The following is a 19,036-nucleotide window of genomic DNA, read 5'->3' on the forward strand; positions in this document are numbered from 1 at the left end:
CTGTGACTCTCCCTTTCAAATAAACAAATGAATCCTTAAAAGGAAAAAAAGCCTTTCTTGAAACTAAGTCGCAGGCAGGCACATTGTGGGACAACAGATTCCACAGGCACATGCTTCCAGCTGAGTCATCGGGAAGCACTTGCTCACCGTTGTATTTCAGTGTCCTACCTGGAGCATCCACAATATAGACTCTGGGCTGCAGTGAGCTATTCGTTACCGGCCTGAGGATGGCAATAAAGCCTATGAAGGTGGAGTGTGTGTATGCGAACCCCAGCACCGTCAGTTACTGCACCATCACTTCCTGTGTGGTTTTGGAGAAATGGGTTAGCTTCTCTGGATTCGTTTGTGAAGCAGAGATTAAACATAATAATAACAACAGTAGTAATACTGCAAAAGGCTGCTGTAAGGATAACTTAATCCATGCGAACACTTAAAAGAACACGAGATGTGTGGTTCGTACCCTATAAGCTTTAACTCGAATCATTGCAGTTAGCGTAGTCTCCTTGGCTTCTGCCTCACTTGGGATGAACGCCTAGGAGTGGTGACCGACAGAGCACTGGCTTAGTGGTTGAGAGCACTCAAAGCTCCCACAGATGCAGAGGATCTGCCCTCAAAGTGGTGTGGAGCCACCTGCAGTAATGGATTTTGATTTGATTTGAGAGTGCCCAGGGAACTGCTCTGCTTGGTCCCCCTGGAATACTGGGTGTGACTACTACTTGGCTTTATTTATCTCTTTATCCTCCTTGCCTTATTTTTTTTTCTTTCTTTTTTTTTTTCTTTCTTTTTTTTGGACAGGGAATGTGGACAGTGAGAGAGAGACAGAGAGAAAGGTCTTCCTTTTGCCGTTGGTTCACCCTCCAATGGCCACCGTAGCCAGCGCGCACTGCGGCTGGTGCACTGCGCTGATCCCATGGCAGGAGCCAGGTACTTATCCTGGTCTCCCATGGGGTGCAGGGCCCAAGGACTTGGGCCATCCTCCACTGCCTTCCCGGGCCACAGCAGAGAGCTGGCCTGGAAGAGGGGCAACCGGGACAGAATCCGGCACCCTGACCGGGACTAGAACCTGGTGTGCCGGCGCCGCAAGGTGCAGGATTAGCCTAGTGAGCCGCGGCGCCGGCCACTCCTTGCCTTATTTTTAATTTTTTTTTTTTTTGCAGTAGTATAAATGAAATCTGGATTCTCAGGAAATCCTCACTACCCTCCTAGAACTTAAGAATCATGTTACTGGAGCTGTTTAAGTTCAAATTAAGGTTTGCTACGAAGACTAGGCAAATGCCCCTGGAGCAGAGTGGGTGGGAACTAGGGCAGTGATCTCATGGAAGAGACACCCCAGCATATATGTGCCAGAGTTCAGTGCTGTGGGATCTGGCTATCGGGTCCCATCCTGAAAATAAGTCTGGCTTTGAGTGGGAGAATGGGATTTTATAGGCGGTATGTTGGGGCCGGCACTGTGGCGTAGCAGGTAAAGCCGCTGCCTGCAGTGTCAGCATCCTATATGGGCACCAGTTTGAGTCTTGGCTGCTCTACGTCTGATCCAGCTCTCTGCTCTGGCCTGGGAAAGCAGTAGAAGATGATGGTCCAAGTCCTTGGGCCCCTGCACCTGCGTGGGAGACCTGGAAGAAGCTCCTGGCTCCTGGCTTTGGATCGGCACAGCTTTGGCCATTGCGGCCAATTAAGGAGTGAATCAGTGGATAGAAGATTCTCTCTCACTCGCTCTCGATCTCGCTGTCTCTAACTCTGACTTTAAAATAAATAAATCTTTAAAAAAAAAAGACAGCTTCTTTTGTCTTAGAAATTACTCTCACCTTCACAAGTTATAGACCTGTAAAAAGATCAGAGAATCTCCTTTTATAACTATGCAATTTCAACCTACTTTATGATAATCTTGAGATAAAGACCCAGTTATTAATCTTCAAAAGGTTTATGGGAAGCACAAATTATGCAAAATGTATGCATAGACTTTAAAATGTTCGTGCTGCGAAACAAATTCACCTTTGTTTTTTTAAAAAAGATTTATTTATTTATTTTGGAAGTCAGAGTTGGGGGGGGCAAGAAAGAGAGAGGATCTTCCATCTGCTGGTTCACTCTCCAGCTGGCCACAATGGAGGGCACTGAGCTAGGCCGATACCAGGAGCCAGGAATTTCATCCAGGTCTCTCACGTGGGTGGAAGAGGCTGGAACACTTGGGCCACCTTCTGCTGCTTTTCCCAAACCATTAGCAGGGAACCGGAAGAGAGGTAGAGCAGCCAGGACATGAACCTGTTCCACATGGGATGCTGGCTTCGCAGGAGGCAGCTTTACTCACTATGCCACAATGCTGGCCCCCAAGCTTACCTTTTAATTTCATTTTTCCAATAGTTCTTTTGAAGTACCTCATGTGTGTGTGTGTATGTGTGTGAGTGTGTATAAATATGTATGTGTTTGTTAATGTATATGTGCAAAGTTTTAAAATTAAATTTCTCACCTTGAAACTATAGTTGTACAAATTGTTTCGCATTTCTCCCCAAGGCAAGCTGGTACATATAGCACATTTTTTGTTTGTGTTTATAGACTAAGTCAGACAAATTAAATTGTGCCCAATGTTTGATGAAACCATTGATTACTTAATGCATTGATAATGTACTTCTTCACTATTAAAAATAGTGCCACATGAACATTTCTGCTCCATAATAGCTTCTTGGGCACACATATAATTATGTTAGAAAGTCATGAAACAGAGAAGTAAAGCTTTTGGATTATATTTATATATTTAGTTTTCTGTCTATACCTAAAATTGATTGGGAATGTGACATTGTGTTGAGTTCTATAGTTCTAGAACTTTCTTCAGTGCATAGGCCTTTATATATTCATGAAACACATTTGTTGGATACATTTATAAGAGGGGGTCTTCAAAAAGTTCACAGAAAATGTACATTATGGAAAAGGTATGCACAGATTTCAAAATGTTTTTGCATCAAGGTAAATTTTTTTTAAATATTTATTTATTTATTTAAAAGTCGGAGTTACACAAAGAGAGAAGGAGAGGCAGAGGCGGAGGCAGAGGCAGAGGCAAAGAGAGAGGTGTTCCATCTGCTAATTCACTCCCCAATTGGCCACAATGGCTGGAGCTGTGCCAATCTGAAGCCAGGAGCTTCTTCCAGGTCTCCCAAGCAGGTGCAGGGGCCCAAGGACTTGGACCATCTTCTACTGCTTTCCCAGGCCAGAGCAGAGAGCTGGGTGGGAAGTGTAGCAGCTGGGACTTTAACCAGCGCCCATAAGAGATGCCGGCACCACAGGTGGTGGCTTTACTCCTATGCCACAGTGCTAGCCCCCGATAAATTAGTTTTTAGTTCGGCTTTCTGACAAACTGTTTGAAGTAGTGTGATCATGATTATACTAAAGGGATATTTGGATTGAGGTAGGAGCATAGGGACAGAATGTCTATAAGGAGAATCCTGATTTTAGTTTTTCTCTTAATGCCTAAGGGGTGAAAAATCAGATTTAAATGTTTAAGACAAAAATCCCAGTGGTGGTGACTAATTCTTGAGCACCTGCTAAGTGCAAGACTCTCTACCAGGCACTTGGCATTTATTGTCTTTTATGCACTTCTCAGAGTGAGATTATTGCCTCAACTTTAGCACCTCCAATTTATACATGGGCAACTGAGATCCAGAGAGGCAAAATAACTTGTCTAAAGTCACTTTATTAGTAAATAACATAGGATTCAATCGAATTCTAAGGGGCTTTGCTCTCAGGAATTGGGTGCAGTGCACACAGAGAAGGTTGCCTCAGGCAAATGGCGCTAAGCTTGCCTAGGCACTGAGTTTTCCCCACAGATTTAAACAAATGCAAACAGTTTTAAGTGGCTACAGTGAGTCCCTCTATGTATTTTGTGAATACCCAGCTGCACAGACCTTGCATGAATGGGGTTGGGTCGAGTGTCCCTCCCAACAGGGACCAGTAATCCAAGTGGAAAGAGGATACTGACATTTGTTACCTGGCTTCTGGACCTAAGTTAGTCACTGTCTTATTGCCTTATTTAAACCCAAGGATGTGTTCTGCTCGAGTTTAAGGGGGCCACGATCATTTACCCTCAGAGAGGAGTTTTGACTTTGCATCATCATCACTGAAAGCTAGGGCTGAAAGTCACCTAGGGAGGCATAATCCAAGCTGGTCCTTGACGCATGAGGAGCGCGGTGCGCTGCATGGGTAGACCACACAGCACGGCTGCACTGGGATTTAGGACCTGGGTTTCTTCACTCCCAAGCTTTGCTTTTACCCCAGGCCACAGTTGGGTTTTTGACAAGAAGAGAGGGGCTTGGTGGCTGTGAGGGAAGGAGTCTCCCAGGGGCTTTCCCCCAGGCTCCCCGGAGACTCAGCTGGCACCTGCATGTTTGACTCCAGTCTTCTTTCAAAGAGAGGTTCCTGTCACCAAGCACCCGGCTTTTACCCATGTGCTTTCAGAGCCGGACCGCAGCGGCTGTATTTCTGTTAGCTTCTTCCCCAACCTTTACCGCACCCCAGCCTCATCCCAGCTCCCAGACCCTAATCCTGCAAGAGCCTCCTCCTGCATATGGGCAGGCATAATCATTTCTTTCCTGGAAGTTTACTCTCCCACTCTCTATGGCTCCTGATGGATGTCGCTGGCCCCCATGTGTCAGCGGTATCGGTTTTAATTCAGCAAGAGCTAGTGGGCTCCCCAGGGAAGGTGAGAAGGAGGGACATCTGGGGTCTGTTTTCCACAGGATCTGTGGCTCACAGCTTAGAACCCTGGGGCCTAATGTCAGACATTGGTGCCGGGTCTTCAGGGCCTGGTCGAAAAAGGCAGTTTCTACTCCCTTTAGGGGCCCGCGGGCAGGTCTCCTTAGGGGGTCAGGATTACTGGGAATACTAATTAATTCATTAGTGGAGTTGATGGATTATCAGGCTGTCTCCTGGCAGAGAAGCCTGGGGGGGGGGCGGGGAGGGGGGGAAGGGAACAGATTGCTGCCCATAAATCTGCCTGTTGCCTCCCTTCTCAGATTCAATGGCTCCCGGCGTCAGGCCTGTGGGCCAGCAACTGAGCGCTGGTCTCCTTTTCCCCACTCAGCAGATGGTTCTAACAGGTTAGCTCAGAGCTTTACAAAAAGCAGCAGAGAAAGAAGAAAGGCAGGGGATTGGCCCTGTGGCCCAGGAACCACGCTGCGGGGGAGGAGAGCGAATGCAAATAGCCTGCAGTCTCCTTTCCTAGGGCAGTCACCAGCCTGGCTCCGCTGCTGAGGGCACACCCGCCTCCTGCCCTTTCCTGCCCTCCCAGAGTGGAACAACCAACTGTACAACCGGCAGAGTGGGGACAAGGGGCAGGGCGGGGGCGGGGGGGGGGGCTGTGGCAACAGATTCTGCCCAGCCCTCGGCCAAAAGCAACTTGTCAAGATAACCTAGTCGTCCACTCCCTCCCAATGCAGCACTTGTATGCACGTGCACACACAGACACACACACACAATTGAATGCATTTTGAGGCTAATCCTATTGTATCCAGGCCCTTACATCTGTCAGAGAAGCAAGCCCCCCCCCCGCTGAAGGTCTGTTCCCACCCTCATCTTTGACTCAATATGTTCACCTTTCTGCTAATCTGAGACTCCTCCCTCCCCCTGCAATGGCACAGGCAGGACACCAACATCACCAGCTTTTAAATCTCCATGAGCACGGCTTACAAGAAACAGAGCAAGCAAGGAAGCTACTCAATAACTGCTCATTGCACAACCATTAAGCAGCCCTCCAGTAGACACGAATTACTCCATAGACAAGATTCCTCTGGCTGAGGACTGGATTCTGATTTGGTTTCCAGAAATCCACCATTCCTATCACGTGTTTTTCAACATATTTTTAAAATGACGTTTATTTTGCTGAGAAGAACCTGTCTGAGTAATGACACAAGAAAGGAATAATTTCCTATGGATACTTTAAAAAAGTAATAATTTTTATTCTCTGGTTTTCTTTTCTTTTCTTTTTTAAGATTTATTTACTTATTTGAAAGTCAGAGTTACACAGAGAAAGGAGAGGCAGAGAAAGAGAGAGAGGTCTTCCATTCACTGGTTCACTCCCCAATTGGCTGCAACAGCCAGCCGGAGCTGTGCAGATCCAAAGCCAGGAGCTTCTTCCCGGTCTCCCACATGAGTGCAGGGGCCCAAGGACTTGGACCATCTTCTGCTGCTTTCCCAGGCCATAGCAGAGAGCTGGATTGGAAGTGGAGCAACAGGGTCTCAAACCAGCACCCACATGGGATGCCAGTGCTTCAGGCCAGGGCATTAACCCGCTGAGCCATAGTGCCAGCCACATTCTCTGGTTTTCTACAAAGGACAAATTTCATGATATCTATATTAGATTTTTTAAAAGAAATCAACTGTTTCAAATCCAACAGCATCTTTCCTGGCCATGAAATGGTCTTTAGTTTGAGCCCTGGATCCCTTTCCTTGCACCCAGGTGTAAGTGCAGTTCCTGTCTGTTTGATGCCTGTGCTAGTTACCATAGTAGAGCAATGGTACCCTCAAGAGCCCAGGGATAGCATTCCAGTGCATTTCAAAAGGAAGATGACCTTCAACTCAGAATTCCATCAGGCTGCTGATGGGAACAGCTAAGCAGTCAGCTCATTTCGCAGATGTGAAAACTGATACCCAGGGTGAGGTTGACTTCCTCAGGATCTTCTTGGCTGGATCTGAGCTATTTCTTTTACTCCGCAGCACCACCAGAAGATTACCAAGTGCTTGACACCTGAAGATGCCGTCACGATGAATTATTTGCTCTTTGTCTACTCTTGTTTTGTTTTGTATTTTTCTTTGAGAACAAGTTTTACTGTTAACTCTCATAATACAACTCTTTGAGGACAGAGGTCCTGCATGGAAATTTAGTACACAGTGACTCTTGGTGTTAATTTAACAATTAACACTCTTATGTATGACGTCAGTGACCACCCAGTCTTTGTCAACTTTTAAATAAGGGAGCATACATATCCGTAAGTTTCCTTCAAATTATTTCAGGAGTAGTTTTCTTTATATCGCCTAACAACCTAATTCCACCTCATAATACCAAAGAGCTTTCAGGAATTGTGTGATCCGTCTTTCTTTCCAAGCTTATAACCTCTCAGGGGACTTGCCCCACCTGTATGCTGAGTGAGGTGTTTTTGAAAAACAATAGCAGATCTAGTTTGTAATTCAAAGAAATAAATATGCTTTAGGCGACAAGTTTTCTGCTTTGCCTTTTTGTTTTCATAAATTTCAAGCGAACAGAAAGTTGAAAGAGTACAAGGGACAAACCCACGCAGGTGTGTTGTATTCACAAATTAATACATGGGAATCAGTGTGTGATGTGTTGAACCGAAGGGAGAGGCGGAGTTTCTTCCTTCCGCTCTCAGAACATTGAAGTTTGAACACCAAAGACGCCATACACAGGGGCAAGCTGGTTGCGGCTGAGGCTGTGCGCTGGACAGCAACCTCTCACTCTGTTCTTTCCAGACCTGGGCTGGTAGCTTTTCTTCCCCTTCTCAGCTCTCTCTCCGAGTCCACCCCCAACTTTCTTTCCCCCTGCTGCTCGACTCCTGTTCCTTACCTTTTTAAACCACAAACAACTTCAGTCCTTTTTCTTTATCCCTCCACGTTCTAGCTCGCCTCCCCAAATCCCCTTCCAGGACCCCCAGCCCTATCTCACCGCTCAGTAGCGAGGCCGTCCTGGCTGGAGGCGCCCTTGGAGGTAGGCGTGTCTCCGGCTGGGGAAGGGGAGGAGTTGGGCAGTGGGCAGCATCCCCCCCCTCCCTGGTCAGCTGGGAGAGCAATCAAAACCGCTGCGACTCTGTGGCGCCGGCCAGAGCGCAGGAGCTGCCCAGCGGCTGTGGTACTGAAAGTGCCACTCCCGGGAGCTAGCCAGGAGGAGAGGTACTGAAGACCGACCGGAGGCCACCTGGAGGAGTACACAGAAGTCCAAGGAAGCAGCAGTCAGAGGGTTCTGATCCGGGGGCCACCAGGTTAGCATGGATCGTTGAGAGCACCTCCTTCTCCCGCCCTCTGGATGTCTAGGGAGACTCTCAGAACACAGATTCAGAGTTCACTCCCGCGACTGCTGCTGATCGAGGTGAGCCAGTGGGTGGGATAACCGGGAGGCTACACAAGTTTTTGTGGAAAGTACCCACAGACCTGGAGGAGTGGTTGGGGCCAGGTAAGTGTCTTCCGTGCCAAGGGAGGAGGGAGCAGGACTTGGGCAACCGGAGCATAGAATCAAAGGGAGTCACTCCAGGCGGGGCAGATACGAACATTTTAATATTTGACATTTCACAGTACCCATGACCTGCGATGGAACTCAGAGGGGCTCTGAATCTTTTTTATAAGGTGGAGATTATGGGCAATGCATGCCTCTCCCCATTCCTGTCACATCCACCCACCTATTTCACTAATGCTGAGAAACATTCAAAAGTTCAACAGCTTTTGCAAAGCGGCCCAGCAAGGAGGTTAGAAGAACCGATTGCATCTAACCCTCTGCTCACAGAGCAGTAGGGCTTTTTCTGCAAAGAATAGATGGAGAGGAGGGGAAATGGAAATAGAACAAGGAGTCAGGAAAAATCTTGGATAGCTATGAACATAATTCTCACTATCACCCATTTGATTTGCTAAAACTCCTTGGGTAGTTGGAGTAGGATGAGGGAAATTCCTTTCCACAACTTTCTTTTTCAGATGAGAAATAAGATAAAAACTGTCCAAGCGTATTTTTCACTCTTCTGCCTCACACTCATCATTCGCCCACTCAAACATAGTTGCATTTAGAAACTACAAGTAAGTGTAAAATGTCCTCCTCTGTTGTCAGCAGAGGGACCAGTCATGATATACTAATGAACCTACAGGGAAGAATTGAAAGACCGAGTAACTTATGCTTACAAAGTTCACTATTAAACTCTGGTGGATCTGAAGTAGGACATGACTTTGCTGGAGAGGATGTGTACATGCACACAGGTGCACAATTAGTAATCAAGGCAGGAATGGTTGAGTATAAAAGATCAGACAGAAAGCACAGAAAGTCCCGCTGACTGCTTCTGAGCAGGGCAACCTGTGAGTAACATTGGGGATGTGTGTGTGTGTGTGTGTGTGTGTGTGTGTGTGTGTGTGTGTCAAAAGCTCCACAAGTCTGAGCAAGGCATTTAGTCCTTCTGGTTCTTAGATTCCTGTGCTGGAGAGTCCCATTGTGCTGCACTGAGAGTCAAGCAGGTGAAGTGAGTGCCACCTGCTTTCAAGAGGAAGAACACCTCCCACGTGTGTGCACCTCTCACTTATTCATCAGTTGAAAATAAAAGTATTAGTGAAAGTGCAGGAAGAATTCAAGCATAGCTCTGTGTGGTTGTAGTGTCCAGTGACCTTGGCACCAGTGGTGAACGTATTCGTTCATCGCAATCACCACCTAAGAGTGAACACTTTGTAACACACCTATTAAAAATGAAAATAGTGGGAGAAATATTTGGAATTAGAGACAAAGGATAAATTTGAAGTTTCACTGAAGGAGTCTAAAGAAAAAAAGGAAAATTCTCTTGTATGGTATATGTATAAGAAAATCCAAATGCCCAGATTAAGCATGGAAAGGGCTTTTTTTTTTTTTTTTTTGACAGGCAGAGTGGACAGTGAGAGAGAGAGAGGCAGAGAGAAAAGGTCTTCCTTTTCCGTTGGTTCACCCTCCAATGGCCGCTGCAGCCAGCGCGCTGCGGGCCGGCATACCACGCTGATCCGAAGCCAGGAGCCAGGTGCCTCCCCTGGTCTCCCATGCGGGTGCAGGGCCCAAGGACTTGGGCCATCCTCCACTGCACTCCCGGGCCACAGCAGAGAGCTGGACTGGAAGAGGAGCAACTAGGACAGAATCTGGCACCCCGACCGGGACTGGAACCCGGGGTGCTGGCACCGCTAGGTGGAGGATTAGCCTAGTGAGCTGCGGTGCCAGCAGAAAGGGCTTTCTAAAATCAGAATGTGTGTGTGTGTTGGACAGGGAGGAGTGAATGGGTTCTGTCTTCAAAGGCAGTGTTCATTGATTTTTGGAGTCCATTTCCTCTGTTTCAAGAGCTAATTTCTTCTCTAGAAATTGAGGAAACTTTAAGATGGTATGGCACGATTTTGTGAGATAGTACTACAGACGTTCCTGGCCAGCCTCCATAAGACAATTGCCAAGGCTTATATTTGCATAATGGTTCTACAGTCACTGTGGGCTTGCCTCATGTACTGGCTTTTCATGAAAACTTCTACATAGTAGGAAGGCTAAGCTATTGTTTCTATTTTGTTCTAAGAGTAAAAGAATTCAGATAATTTTTTGTACTCATTTCATGAGTGAACAATAGAAAAGGGGTCATTTTCATAGATTCTCAGTGTACCTGTAAGATGATTTGCAACCAAGCTAAAGGCAGTTTTAGATTTAGGTGCCTGTTCAGGAGGGAATCCAGTTAAGTTTTCCGTGAGCCAAACTCAGACCACATCACACATGTTTTCAACACTCAAATCCAAAGGTGGAGTTTGTCTTGTTGTTTTTCTTGCTAAGCTTTTTTGAGCCTTAACAAACATGCAGGTGGAAAAACTCAGGTGGTATTTTCTTTTCTTTCTCTTTGAGATATCTTGGCATTTACTTCTATCTGAGAGATACTTCATAGTCTTCTCACAGCTTTGCCATTCGATGTTGGTGGGAAACTTGTGTTCTCATTATTGTTTCACCAAAGGTAAAAATGTACCAGTGCCAAGGGTTGTTGGGAGTCCACCAAAAGCTTCATGAAACCAAAAATGTGTGTGACCAAGTATGAGTGTCCAGCCAAGTGTTTTCTCCCCATCATAAAACAGAATGGAAAGTTCTTAACTATGGACGGGCCTTAGCCAGTCTAGGGGAGGTACTTGATAGAGTTGTTTCCTTATCACTCACAGAGGAATAGGCTCTTTGATATTTATTGTCATGAGGAGACCAAGGCAGTAGTTTTGTGAGGGAATTTTTTGAGATCGATGTTGTAATGGAGCCATTGGCTTCCATTGACATGAATATCAGTATCAAGGTGTGATTACTGTCACACTGATTTTGTCCAAGTAATACAACAACAACCAAAAACAAAACCCATGGTAGAGATTAGGAATAACAATATATAGGAGCAAGTGTTGTGGCAAAGTGAGTTAAGCCGCTGCTTGGGACACCTGCCTGATTTGAATCCCAGCTACTCTGCTTCTGACCCAGCTCCCTGCTAATGAGCCTGGGAAGAAGTGGATGATGGCTCAAGTACTTGAGTTCCTACCACCCATGTGAGAGACTTGCATGGAGTTCCTGGCTCTTAGATTCTACCAGCCTTAGCTGTTGCAACCATCTGGGGGAGTGAAACAGCAGATGGAAGAGATCTTTCTCTCTGTCTTTCTGTCACCTGCCTCTCAAATAAATAAAGAAATCTTTAGAAAAACATGAAAAATGGAATTTCTGATGTCTGGCACTAATCAAAATGCTTTGAATGTATTAACTAATTTTATTTTCATAATAATCCAGTGAGATAGGATTATTACTGTTCCTGTTTTAAAGCAGAGCAGACCGAGACAGATAAGAACTACACAACTCATCTAAGGTCACAGGCCTAGGAAGTAGCACAGCTGATATTTGAATGCAGTTAATGGGACTCTGAGCCTGTGCTGTCAGTCCACACCGGGACGAAGGGCAGATCATTTTGTGAGCTGATCAGATGAGGTAACACCTAGATTGTAGGGAACACGTTAATTAATATAGTTTATTTTCATTATTTACTTGTGTGAAACCATTTTTAATTTTAATTAAGTAAATGTGTGTGAATGGATTTGATAAAAAAGCCTAAGAATGAGTACAAAAGAAAAATATAGATATTTTATAGCCTGTATAAATACAAAATATTTTCTCATTTTAAATATATATATGCTTATTTCACCAAAGAAGGAATGGAAGAACTTAAAGTTTATGTAGTATGTTTGAGATCAACAACCAGGAGTTAGAAGAATTGGAAATGGAGTCCACATCAGTGTTATCCCCTCTTGCATGTTTTTGAAACCATGCTGTACATTCATGGACTTCCCTCAGAGCTAATAGACCAGCTCCTAAGGGAACAAAGGAAGTAAAGCTGGAGTCAACTCTGTCCTTCCCATGGATAGAAGAAAATGTGGAAACTGACTTGCATTTTTATTGTTTTGATCAATGCCACTTGGTTCTTTTCCTTCACATCTACCAACAATCTAATTCGAAAGCAGCTTTTACGGAAACTATTAATAGGCTACAGGCAAATGGTGAGCTGTTCTGTTCTCTCAATCTCACTTCTTGAAGGAGGTGAATATTGACAGATCTGAGCAAGAATCCAGAGGTACAGAGATGGGGATGGTGAGGGCCGAGCAGCTGGGACAGGAAGGTGTCCAGATCCAGGGGCAAAGCAGGAGACACCCCTCTCTTGCACCTTCCTCCTCTTTTTTTTTCCTCTGCATGCAGGTAAGTGTGACCCAGTGATGACAATGAAGATGACGATTAGAGGGGAAAAAAGGAGGAGGAGGATAAGTGAGAGAGGAAGTGGGAATAAGTGGGTGAAAGTAATGAGGCAACCATTGGAAGAGGAAGAAATCCTGGAATATGGGGATTAAAAGGCATCCCGGAGAGCACCGACTGTGGCCTTCCTTTGAGTGAGGTCAGTCCTGTTGACTTAGTTCTATTGATCTACATCTGAAGTCAACATACCTTTCTTTCTTCCTGTAGCTGATAGAAGAGGAAGAGAAAAAAAAAGCATAAAACTCAGGACGGAATCAAAAGAGCTGGCTTTATGTCCTGCTCCACCGGCTCTGTGTCTGCGTTTTCATCACTTAAGCGACATGACCCACAGGGATCCCGTGTAAGCACAGAAGTTTGCTACAAGGAACGTAGGAATTAATGGCTGCAGCAGTGCTCTGTGAACTTTAAAATGCTACACAAATGTCATTATCATTACGTGGGGGTGTATTAGGTTTCCCAAGCCCACTCCACCCTCTGTGGCCTCAGAGTGCACCTGCCTCTGGAAGATCTGTGTTTCTTTAGCAGAAAGTTAATTAGGTCCTTCACTCTCCCTCTGGATGTCTGCTGGAGTGAGAAGTGCAGCTCAGCACACAAGCTCCATCATCCATATTAAAAGTGGGATTTTCTGACTTGGCCTGGGCAGCCAGTTGACCAATAGGTTCCAATGTGTTTTTTCAATAAAGCTGCTTACCCAGGAAGCCTTATTAAGTGAGTAAGTCAAGCTGACATGATTTCCATGCTGATTAACATGAAACCTAGGCTGTTTTTGCAATGCAGTGACATTAATTATTTATAGGAGGTAAATGAGGTTACAAGGAAAACAAGCTCCAATTACCAGAAACAGATCCAATCATATATTTATATTTTTAAAAGCTATGCCCTAATCCCTGCATTCATTGATTTGAGGCTCAAGCTTCAAGGATCAAAAAACATTTATCATGTTCTCCTCTTTCTCATAATCAAAGGTGATGGAGGGTTTACTGTTTCAAAGACTAGCTGGTGAACTGGGATGCTCAGTGGAGCTTATCGGGTCGTTTTATTTGGTAAACTATGTCCCTGAAAGTTTCTCATCAAATTTCAAAACAACTTGAGTTAAGTGCAAAATGTTTACGAAACCACCATTCTCCTCTTGTTTTCAGATAGCGAATTTTGCATAGCCAAGTATGATTAAGCATATCCACTAGGCAAGTGACTTTAAAGTAGTCGGGCTATTTCTGTGTTTGAAACAGTCCTCTTTTACATTTGTAATCATTGTATTCTATTTAGCATTTGTTCCAGATTTTTCATTTTAAATAAAGTGTTTCTAATAATAGTTTCACTGAAATCATCTTGGATGGGTTTGGTAGAGTCCCGGCTTGTTTTTGAAGCTGTTGCCATGGTCTTGTCTGATGTGTGAGGTGCAAGTGAGGTGCAATGACAAGAGTTCGCACGTTAACATATGGGCAAGTTTGAAACAGGACCAGCGATAACCCTCCTTTCTTTCCCTGATCCTTTCAAGACCTGATGTCGCTAACACCTCTAACACCACTGACACTAGACATAACACAAATTGCTTACTGAAATACAAAATGCTCTCTGGTGCTGGCGAGAAAAGAGCTTGATGGCTCTGCGGTACCCCAGCCAGTTGTGCCATAGCCGTTACTTAGGAGGTGCCTAAAGCTGCCAGTTGGCTGAGCAATCACAAACAGGGTATTACAAGTGAGATGTATGTGAAATGCCTCTCAACAGAGGTTGAGCAGTCCTGTGTATAGCAAGAAAATGATCCAAATGATATTGCTGCAGTTTTAGATTTATTTCACCATGTAAATATTCAACAGTTTATTTGTGTTTGATGATCTTTTTATTTTTCCATAATAATAATTATTACATACATGGTATATATATATATTATATACATGGTATATGGTTATAATCATTTTAGCATCATTGTTTCATTAATTTCTCTATCTGGGCAATAATTTGTATATCCACTTATGAATCTGCTTATGAATTCTTGGAAGAGATAAAAAATGTGTGTTTGGACTAATATTCCCATTATTTTTGTATAAAAATGTCCATGAAGAACCTGAGAATAAAAAAAGGCAGTAGCACTATAAAGAATAATCAAGTCAATTTTGTTTCTATAGTTGATTTTTAAAATAACATGCCATAAGTAGATCAATATTCTAGACATTTCTTTGAGGCTTGGATTAAGTCATTTAGGATGGAAGACTTGGACAAGGTAATTAACTCTAAGTTGAATTCAAATAGAGGGCATGCATTCTGTTCCTAAAGTATAAAAGGAAAGTTTAGTTTTAAACCAAATCAGATGCTCACCAGAATTAACCCTTGCTGCCTCCCTTTTCCAGAATCTGGAAATGGCAAAAACTTACGTGAAGTCCAAGGAGCTGGTGGAGCTGGTCACCGTGCCATCCTGGATGGACAAAGGTCTGGGCTCTCAAAATGAGATGAAGGAGGAGGAGAGAAGGCAGGGTGCTTATGGGATGCTTGGCAGCTTAACTGAAGAGCATGACAGTGTTGAAGAGGAAGAGGAGGAGGAAGAAGACGGGGAGAAACCTAAAAGAAGGGGTCCCAAGAAAAAGAAGATGACCAAAGCTCGCCTTGAGAGATTCAGGGCTCGCAGGGTCAAGGCAAACGCCAGGGAGCGGACCCGGATGCATGGCTTGAACGACGCCCTGGACAACCTGAGGAGGGTCATGCCGTGTTACTCTAAAACCCAAAAGCTTTCCAAGATAGAGACCCTCAGGTTGGCCAGGAACTACATCTGGGCTTTGTCTGAAGTCCTGGAGACTGGCCAGACACTTGAGGGCAAGGGCTTCGTGGAGATGCTCTGTAAAGGCCTCTCCCAGCCCACGAGCAATCTGGTGGCTGGGTGCCTCCAACTGGGGCCTCAGGCTGTTCTCTTGGAGAAACGGGAGGAGAAATCGCCGACTTGTGATTCTGCCATCTCTGCCCACAACTTCAACTATCAGTCTCCAGGGCTCCCTAGCCCTCCTTACGGCCATCTGGAAACACATCTTCTCCATCTCAAGCCCCAGGTGTTCAAGAGTCTGGGAGAATCGCCATTCGGGGGCCACCCACCCGACTGCAGCACACCCCCTTATGAGGGGCCACTCACCCCACCACTGAGCATCAGTGGGAACTTCTCCTTGAAGCAAGATGGCTCCCCTGACCTGGAAAAATCTTACAGCTTCATGCCACATTACTCATCCACAAGTCTAAGCTCAGGGCACGTGCATTCGACTCCATTTCAGGCTGGTCCCCCCCGCTATGACGTTCCCATAGACATGTCCTATGAATCCTACCCTCACCATGGTATTGGGGCCCAACTCAATACCATTTTCACTGATTAGGTCAGTAGAATCGGCACGTTAGAGAATGATGTGGAGACGTTTCCCTTAACTGACGTGATTGAACGAAGAGTCAGTGACTTTAAAGGAATCCCATGGATATGTATCCAAGCCCAATAGTCTTAGTCCATTTAGACCCTCTTACATCTACTACTCTCTTTTCTCATCAACTTCTCACATTTTATTGGTTACTTATTTAGAATCCTCGGGCAAAATGATCTGATGACTTACAACCATGTAGGAATGGAATAGAACACTCAGACTCCATACCTGTGTTGCCAAAAAGTTGAATACTCTATGCCAACTGATTTTCCGTTTCCCACATTTGTTTATTTATTAGTAACCTGAGGCAGTTTTTCTAAGTCTGTATGATTTCTGAAGTTCTTCACGGTTCTGAAATTCCACAGCTTTGTTGATCACTGTTATAAATTTCTTGAAACTGAAAGAATGGAGCCATAATAGGAAGTGGATGCTGTGCAAGGGATGGTCAAGGGAGCAGAAGGTGTATGTCACTTGGCTCACAGAATGCAACATTTGAACTAAATAGCAAGACTTCTTAGTGTCTATTGAAAAGCAGTTTCCAGAGGCTAAGGCTCTCACACGGCTGTTATTGTGAGTAACAAAGCATGTTCGTGATGTGATTAGCTCTCGTTCTCCTTGGTCTGAAAGTTGAATTGTGAGCCATAATAGAGGCCTCATGGCAACTTTATCACATCCTTGATAACATTTCGAAAGCACCTTTTTCAGAACTACATGTAGGACAAGCAAGGCACTGAAACCTTAAGCTCCTATGACCAAATGGGACCTAGAGAAGTCATTTAGACTGCTCCTGGCCTCCATAACCAGAGCACTCTGGAAAGCCAGATAAAGCTCACATACTGCTCTAAGAATCAGCACACAGCCTGGGTTCACATTAAAGAGCAATAAAATGGTCACTGGCTAACGAACTACTCCAGTTGAGACTCTCAGCTCACACTTGCCTATAGGAAAACCACTGCATTTTCCTTGCCATGATCAATTTCATCTGGCTAAATATAAGTAAAACCACTGACCTCTTCCCATAGCAATACAATTTCCAGAAGTACAAGTGTCAATCAAAGGATTGACCAAGTTTGAATTTTTCCAACACATACTCAGTTCCTTCCCTGCATCCCTCACCCCCCAAAATTGTTACCTCTTCCTCACTTCTCCGATGTAATATGTTATTATATATGGCGGATACCACTTCCAGTGAACCAGACTTAAAGATGTAGACATGAAATGCATGGTCAGTGAATGCTTTTACCAATGTAGGTTTCCATCAGTTTTATGTGTTATTTTTTAAGAGAGAGAGAGAGAGAGAGAGAGAGAAAGAGAGAGATTGCATCCACTGGTTCACTTTTTTTTTTTTTTTGACAGGCAGAGTGGACAGTGAGAGAGAGAGACAGAGAGAAAGGTTTTCCTTTGCCATTGGTTCACCCTCCAATGGCCGCTGTGGCCGGCGCACCGCGCTGATCCGAAGGCAGGAACCAGGTGCTTCTCCTGGTCTCCCATGCGGGTGCAGGGCCCAAGTACTTGGGCCATCCTCCACTGCACTCCCTGGCCACAGCAGAGAGCTGGCCTGGAAGAGGGGCAACCTGGACAGAATCCAGTGCCCCGACCGGGACTAGAACTTGGTGTGCCGGCGCCGCAAGGCGGAGGATTAGCCTAGTGAGCCGCGGCGCCGGCCCTGGTTCACTTCTCAAATGGCTTCCTTCAGTGGTGGCATGTAGGAGTGAAGCTGGGGGCTGGAACTCAATCCTGGTCTCTCACCTGGGTGTCAAGAACCCAATTGCTTGAGCCATCATCCTGGTAGCAGGGAGCTAGAGCCAGGAGGCAACCCGTTCCCTCCAGTGTGGAGTGAGTGCATCTCACCCAGCATCTTTGCTTGGCTACATTCCCACCCGTGACCACAGATTCAACCCAATCAGCAGCATCTTTATCGTGTAGCTCCTCTTTCACTGATAGGGATGCTCATTTTGTCAAATTGGTCTTTTTCCAGAGAAATCGAATCTGATTATTATACTACCTTGCTCAAATTCTCAGCACAATTTTTTTAAGTCAAAGCAAGAGCCAAAAAGGCTTATTTGATCATAGATTAGGTCTGCTTCTTCTGCCAGAGAGGATGTGTTTAGGGTATAGCAATCGGGCCAATGAGTAAAGTGGATATGACAGATTAATGTGTCACTTTGATGGCCCAGCTCGCCCCTAAAATCAGCCACACTGTAAGTGGATCTTGTCTTTTTATACTTTTTATAATTTATTTTCTCCTTGCAGTCTAATTTTCTTCCCATCTCACTCGCAGCACTTACTTTGCCGTATTTTGAAGCCGTGGCTTGTAAATACACTTCAAAGCAGCCTTGCAGAGGGATCACAAACCCCAGCAGCCACTGAAAGTGGCTTCCCTCAATGGTCTGCCCAGAGGCAACAGGCAAGCAGAATGACTGACAAGGCCACCCCGTGTGCTTTCTGAGAGCTAGTATCTAGCTTCGTGATGGGCTGTGGAAGGATCTATGGTTGAAGCTAGAATTTTCTGTCATTTAAGTTTGTAGATAATGAATGTTGTCTGCATTATTTATTAGATATTATTTATTTAATTTATTTCTCTCTTCCTTTCATGTAAATTCTTTGGGCCCTTTCTGATGTGCCTGCTAACCCTCCCTAAAACTTCCTTTGTAACGTAGCTCAGAATTTTGCTAGAGTTTTGGGATGAGGGGAAGGGATGGATTTAGTACACAATTACCTGTAATGATCTTATTTAAAACAGCAATATTTTGAATGGCTATGCAAGTTAATGTTTTAGATATTTTCTTTCAGTCTAAGCTGAGCCAGAGTTATTTTGGGGGAATCTATTGTTTATGCCTTTGGGGAGAGTTGTATCCACGAACCAGCATTCCCCTGGATGGCGCAGAAGGATTTCAAGGTTGAATTAAAATGTAGGAGTGCAGTACACAGGGAAAGAACCTACTCTCAGAACTTAGGCGGTCTCATTCTTCTGCAGGACTTTTTCAGGTAAAGTGAAGCAATTGTTTAAATCTTTTGATTAAGAGAAAGACTGTTTTTCCTCTCCTCCCCCCATTTTATAGCAGAAATAAAGCTGTGAGTCTTGTTAGACGTGGTGTTGTGTTTTCAGTCTTCAAAAGTTCTCCTCAGTCTCTACTCACTT

At 44.9% G+C, this 19,036-nt stretch overlaps 1 protein-coding gene across 2 annotated transcripts; it reads left to right on the forward strand.

Annotated features, from left to right (window-relative positions):
• The first annotated feature begins 7,733 nt into the window (after positions 1-7,733).
• Positions 7,734-18,997, forward strand: NEUROD4 (neuronal differentiation 4). Of its 2 annotated transcripts, XM_070052342.1 has the most exons (3): positions 7,734-8,083; positions 12,710-12,842; positions 14,851-18,997. In XM_070052342.1, the coding sequence occupies exons 2-3, from the start codon at positions 12,774-12,776 to the stop codon at positions 15,853-15,855; spliced, it is 1,074 nt and encodes a 357-aa protein (XP_069908443.1). In that variant the 5' UTR covers positions 7,734-8,083; positions 12,710-12,773; the 3' UTR covers positions 15,856-18,997. The 2 variants fall into 2 exon arrangements, with proteins under 2 accessions (XP_069908443.1, XP_017197666.1); XM_017342177.3 differs by lacking the exon at positions 12,710-12,842 and having other exon boundaries at positions 7,739-8,083.
• Positions 18,998-19,036: the final 39 nt, after the last annotated feature.

Source organism: Oryctolagus cuniculus, chromosome 11, assembly GCF_964237555.1.
Source record: "Oryctolagus cuniculus chromosome 11, mOryCun1.1, whole genome shotgun sequence".
Taxonomy (NCBI): domain Eukaryota; kingdom Metazoa; phylum Chordata; class Mammalia; order Lagomorpha; family Leporidae; genus Oryctolagus; species Oryctolagus cuniculus.

Excerpts from the sequence above, each read along its gene's own strand:
- NEUROD4 (XM_070052342.1), top strand. The coding sequence starts at position 12,774 with ATGTCCTGCTCCACCGGCTCTGTGTCTGCGTTTTCATCACTTAAGCGA. Across the intron at positions 12,843-14,850 it reads ATGACCCACAGGGATCCCGT|AATCTGGAAATGGCAAAAAC; the intron begins GTAAGCACAGAA and ends TCCCTTTTCCAG.